The sequence below is a fragment of the Lactuca sativa genome, chromosome 1, assembly GCF_002870075.4.
Source record: "Lactuca sativa cultivar Salinas chromosome 1, Lsat_Salinas_v11, whole genome shotgun sequence".
Taxonomy (NCBI): domain Eukaryota; kingdom Viridiplantae; phylum Streptophyta; class Magnoliopsida; order Asterales; family Asteraceae; genus Lactuca; species Lactuca sativa.
Genome location: NC_056623.2, coordinates 165,988,613 through 165,995,033, shown reverse-complemented (window position 1 = coordinate 165,995,033; position 6,421 = coordinate 165,988,613). Strand labels below are relative to the sequence as shown.

Sequence of the window (6,421 nt, the reverse complement as noted above, 5' to 3'; positions counted from 1 at the left end):
TAGTGAGAAACTTTGGTCTTACAAACCGACCAAACTTGGTTAGTTACAAAAGTCAATCTAAAAACATCCTTCTAAAACTTCTCAACTTCTTATAAACTCTTAACTTATTAGTTAAGAGATATGGGCGAAGGGGAGCTTTGACTCTCTGTCTTAAGTAAATGATGCTCATCGATCGAGACTTGCAACCAATTTATTTATATGTGACAAAACCCAAAAGGGTTTGTATTGCTGAGAAAAGCCTCTCTCTCTCTCTCTCTCTCTCTCTCTCTCTCTCTCTCTCTCTCTCTCTCTCTCTCATACACACACACGAGACATAAACAGATGGAACGAGAAGGAACATCTTCAAAAGAAGAAAGAGGAAGAAAACTGAAAAGAATATGTGTATTTTGTGGGAGTCGAACTGGTTTTAGATCTTCATTTACTGATGCTGCCTTAGAACTTGGTCAAGAACTGGTAATCAACACATGTCCGTTGCATAAATGTTCATATTCTTGACAATAAATTACTTTTTAGCTCCCAGAACTCGAATCCAGTGAGAAACTGGACTCCTTTGCACTTATGAAATCCAAGTCTCGACCTTATCTTCATATCTTATCGCCAAACAAACTGACTACGGTGTTTATATATAATTTTCTGTTTGATGACAATTGCTGTTGTCAGGTTAACAGGAAAATTGATCTCATCTATGGTGGAGGAAGTATTGGCTTGATGGGATTGATTTCTCAAACTGTCTTTAATGGAGGTTGCCATGTTCTTGGGTAATAACCCCTCAACCCCCCTATCCAAGACACAAACACGTTTTCATATGTGTGTGCAATACATAAACAAATTAATCTGATTTGTTCGTTACTCTTTTTACAATGTACATGCGTGTGAGAACCATATATAGTTTTCATCAGTGGTGTTGAGTAAGCTGGAGTGCAAACTCATACTGATGCACTCCTGTTGAAAACGCACTAGCACAAGATTCGATATATAACTTGTTTTTCAAAAAAATTATGTTGTTAATTTATAGATTGATTTACTACATCGCATTATAAGCTGTTTAAAGTTTAAACCAAACTTCTTATGTAATAAAATTCATCAATATTTATATAGTTGATGATGTTCTACCTTTTACCCGCTCATTAGGGTTTTTGTATGTGTTTATATAATTGGTTAATTTTTTGCAGAGTGATGCCCAAAGCTCTCTTATCCCGTGAGGTACTACAATTCAACACCTGTTAAACATTTCAAAGTTTAGTGATTTAATTTAATGCAATTTTACAATGTGTAGATATCAGGGGAAACAGCGGGGGAGTTAAGAATAGTGGAAGATATGCATCAAAGGAAGTCTGTAATGGCTGAAAATGCTGATGCTTTCATCGCACTTCCTGGTATATATATGAAAATTAATCTCGAACATGCATACAAACAATTACTGTAATTAATGAAACTATATCTAAAACGTATTCCTTAAAAAAAAGTGCAAAACCACCAAAAATCGACAAAGTTACTATACGTGAGTTTAAGACACAGTTTTCACGTGTGGTATATCTATTTTTTCACCAGGGTTTGAGTGGCATCGGCTAAAAACTTTAATAATAATAAGTTAAAATTCTTTTTATTAGATGTAAAATTCGTGAACATGAATTTTCAGTATCAAGTACCCAAGACACATTACACATATTGCGAATAAGATATTCACATGATACATAACTTTTTGTCAATGTTTAATTAATAATGATTACCGGCCATTACTTCTTGGTCAATAAAAACCCTTAAATATGTCTACCTGATTAGTTATAGTTTTAATTTAATGTGATAGTTGCGTGATAATATATAGTTATGTTGTTTTTAATACTATGATTATATCATTCTTATTAGATTATATATGTATATTATTATCTTTCTTCCTCATGTTTTGCACCAAAATACTAAAAGTCAATACATTCGTTTAGGAGGGTATGGCACCATGGAAGAGTTACTGGAGATGGTCACTTGGTCTCAACTTGGAATCCATGACAAACCTGTAAGTTTATTTTTTTAATATTTTGTAGTGATTTCTAATGAACAAAATCATATTTGAGCTGAAAATTTACTAAAAGAGAGCAGTACGTTATATTCGTTTTATGGACACTCGAAAGCAAAAAGTTTTTGGAACTATGTGTTATTTCTTCTCGAATTTCATGAGAGACTGTTATGAAAAGGTATACAAAAGCTGCAATTTTAATGAAATTTCGTACATAAAAGTTATTGTAAAAGTTAGGACATACAAATAGATAGAAAGAAGACAAATGCTCGTATGCAAAATGAGAAATTAAATATTCTATCTTTTCTTTCTACTTTAACTTACTTAGGTTCTACTAATATGAAATAATAAGAAGGGTTATATTTTGATAAATTAGAAATATTTTAAAACACAATTGTCCTATTTCGTATGAATAGAATTATAATTACTAAAAAAAGTAAAAGGATATTTAATTTCTCATGTAACATATATAAAATATACTATGAGAAGTAATTATTGTGTATTTTAAGTAATTAAGAACATCATTATTAAACTGTTAATTATTAAACAACGATCAATATATGAATCTTTTATTAGTTTAATTATGTGTAACGTAACCTAGCGGTTATCTTTTTTAATTGGGAAAAATATACCTGATGGCGGCCGGACCTCCTATATATCTACTTGCCAACCTGCGACATGGCTTGTGGCACAAATATGCCTGCACAATAATTATGATATAAAATATATGGATAATTTTTCAATATATCTTGAACAAATTCGGAAATAAAAAGCATACTTTTAGATAGAGAATGATTTATTCCTAATAATATGAACTTGTTAATATATCGGGCCATAGGACAGGCAGAAAACACAATATCGATTACACCTATATAATATAATAAAGGTCAATCAAGTTCAATAAGTAAAATACATTATTGTTGTTTCTTAGGACATATAATTTATTCTTATTAATCCACTACTAGTGTCGCTAACTATTTTTATTTTTCAAATAAAAATGATTAATCGTTATAGGTCGGGCTGTTAAATGTGGATGGATACTACGATAGTTTACTTGCTTTGTTTGACAAAGGAGTAGAAGAAGGTTTCATAGAAGTTTCAGAAAGAAAGATTATGGTTTCGGCACTTACAGCACAAGATTTGATCACTAAACTAGAGGTAGATCGATAACACTACTTCATGCTTTTATTTATTTATATTTATGGTACATTCAGGCTGGGTACATTCAATATTTGCAAGCATGTGTACATATTACTTGTTAAAATCCTGGTTTTAAAAATAAAAATAATACAAAGATTAATTAATAGGCAAATTGGGATAAAGTTAAAAAAGGTAATATTATAATGATTTGTATATATCTCTACTCATCTAAGACTCACCTAAGAGCATCTTCAATAGTGAAGTTATCTTAAAACTTACAGTTAAGTTATCCTAAAACTTTAAAGTGTTGTCGTATCATCATTCTAATAACTTAATCTATAATTAAATATCCATTTAAATGGTTAATCTTTTCTAATAGTTTTTTTTTTTTATAAAAAAATTAACTAATTTATCCATATTTATGTAAATTGTTTTATAAAATCTACTTATTTTATAATTATTTTTTTAAACACAAATTGTATTTTAGTTTTGTTAAAAATATAATAATAGATTTTTTCAAAATAATTATATTACAAAATATCATTCGGAAAAAATATTACGGAATATAGTAATAAAAAATGAAAAAAAAAATTATATAATCATTATAATTTAACATTTCATAAAAGAAATGTCATTAAATATTTAATACAAATGTAAAAAAAATAAAAATAAATAAAAAAAGTAAAAAAAAAAAAAAGATTCAAAACTAAAATATATTTAAAAGGGAGGTTGGAATATAACTAATGTATGAAAGGTTAAATGACAAAACATATAAGTATATTAACCATAAAATATATTGACTGATCAATAAAAAAACAAATAAACTTTACACTCCAATTATAATAAGTTGCTAACAAGAAAAGATCAATAATAATAAGTTCAATGTGAGGTTGTTATAGTGTATTACTATTTTTTTTTAAATAACCTCTTAAAACTATTGGAGAAAACAACTACGAAGTATTTTGTTTTTTTTATTTTGACCATTCAATGATTGGTCAATATAGTATGATAAATTGTAAACTTAACCCTTTCAATTTTTAACATATTTCATTTTATAACTAATTTATAATATTTTTAATGTATTTTTATAAGTAGAACATAATTATTTTTCATAATTTAGGTATATAAATAAAGACTTGATATAGTTGTATTATATATTTTCATATTAAGATATAATTTGTGTTTAAAAAATGATTAATTAAATGATATGTTCTATAAAACATTTTAGCTACATGAAAGTAAATTAATTAAATTTATATAAAAAACTATTGAAATAAGTTTAACCAGTGATGAAATCATTTATTTAAATGTCAAAAGTAATTTATAATTAGGTTGCAATAAATTTAAGTTATAACATGGGTTAATTATTGAAAAGATACCCTAATATCAACATATTGATGTGTTTCAGCAATTCCTTTTTTTACATGACTAAAATAACCATGAATGTACATTACGACGTACATTATCTGTTGATTTTTGTTCAGGAGTTAAATTAATAATAACAATTATTTATGGTGTATTTTTTTTAGATTTTTTAAGTTATCTTTACGAATCCTCACTTTAAAAATAATGATCATTGGAACCGGACCATATATATATATATATATATATATATATATATATATATATATATATATATATATATAGAGAGAGAGAGAGAGAGAGAGAGAGAGGTTCAAATGTAGATTAATATCTATTGTGTGGACATGTGGACAATATTATTATGTGAAAATGACAAAAAAAAATATGTTGTTTGATAATGTAAATACGTTCAATCTTATATAACTATTATTATTATCACGCGTTATCACTAATTAAATCGTCTATAAGGTTATTATAAACTTTTTTTTATTTTGTCAGAGTGTTGTAAGGATACTTATTGAATTGTATTCTGCAATAATAAAAACGTGCGAAAAACGATACGTGGGAACAAAAATGAATAAGAATTAATGAAATTGAATGGAAATAACAATAATTGTATGAGGTTGAACGTATTCACATTACTAAACAACTTATTATTTTAGTAATTATCAAAAAATAACATTGTCATACGCCCGCACAATATATATATATATATATATATATATATATATATATATATATATATATATATATATATATATATATATCATGGTTGGTAAACCATTGGTGATGGCGTACTGTTGAACTTTTTAAGTAAAGCATAAATATACAAGCCTTTTTTAACGAAGAAATCTAGCAAATGTTTATTAATATTTATTGTTAAGTATAAACATCATCCGGACATAATCGTTTTAAGCTCAAGGATTTTTATCGTTATAGATCTATAAAGTAGTTTCTTTTTCTCTTATTTCATGCCGAAAATGAAAGAAACTATTTAGAAGATTAACAATAAAAAGTGCAACTCTTATCCTATTAAAATGAACATGAGAGCAAGGTTTTTTAAGTTCAAGACAAAATCCTAATAGAAATACATATAATAGTTCTTCAGCATTTATTTCAAACATAATGGGAATTCAGCGTGCCCATACAAATAATTCGATTTACATTCTTTTTTATATATGATACAAGTTATATCAACCTAATCATTTTGGATAATTTAAATTGGTTATGATGGGACATAGCTTGATGATGCACTTGTACATTCACATTTATATATGTGCAGGAATATGTGGCAGTGCATGAAGGGGTTGTACTCAAACAAAGTTGGGAAATGGACCAATCATCTTCGGTCTAATAAAAGTTGGAAAAATCTTCTAAAATATATTTGATGTTGAGTGATTTAAAACTAAACTAACCTAATTGTTTTTTTATGAAGTTTGTAATATATTTGTATATTCCGTATTAAAACTTATATGACTTTTGGATTGTCATGTTTTAAATTCTAAGGTTAGGTTGTTAAATGGAATAAGATAAGAGGGGATGGGATTTGGGTGAACATGACAAGCTTTGGTGAATAATAAGGATTAGAAGGCCAATAAGACCGGAGGGTATTGGGGTATGGGCGGGGTGCTTTTTATTTTTTTATTTATTTATTTATTTTTTTTTGGGGCCATATCACTATTTCTTTTATTTTTTTCCTTCACCTAAAACTCGAAGAATGCGTAGGAAGCTTTCTTTATTATTTTTTTATTATTTTTTTAAATATATTTCATACATATATTATACTCATTTTGTAGGGAATTTAAAACCTTAAATTTTGATATATTTTTTATATTTTTTAATAGGTATATAATTCTATAAATATTAAAAAAGGTAAAAAAAAAAATGTCCAACAGAATGAGGAGATCT

The 6,421-nt window shown here is 27.0% G+C and overlaps 1 protein-coding gene across 1 annotated transcript; it reads left to right on the top strand.

The window, feature by feature from the left end:
- Nucleotides 1–229: 229 nt before the first annotated feature.
- LOC111893212 (cytokinin riboside 5'-monophosphate phosphoribohydrolase LOG1) lies at nucleotides 230–6,018 on the top strand. Its single transcript, XM_023889278.3, has 7 exons — nucleotides 230–453; nucleotides 661–758; nucleotides 1,173–1,203; nucleotides 1,277–1,376; nucleotides 1,941–2,011; nucleotides 3,026–3,169; nucleotides 5,796–6,018. The coding sequence occupies exons 1-7, from the start codon at nucleotides 322–324 to the stop codon at nucleotides 5,865–5,867; spliced, it is 648 nt and encodes a 215-aa protein (XP_023745046.3). The 5' UTR covers nucleotides 230–321; the 3' UTR covers nucleotides 5,868–6,018.
- Nucleotides 6,019–6,421: the final 403 nt, after the last annotated feature.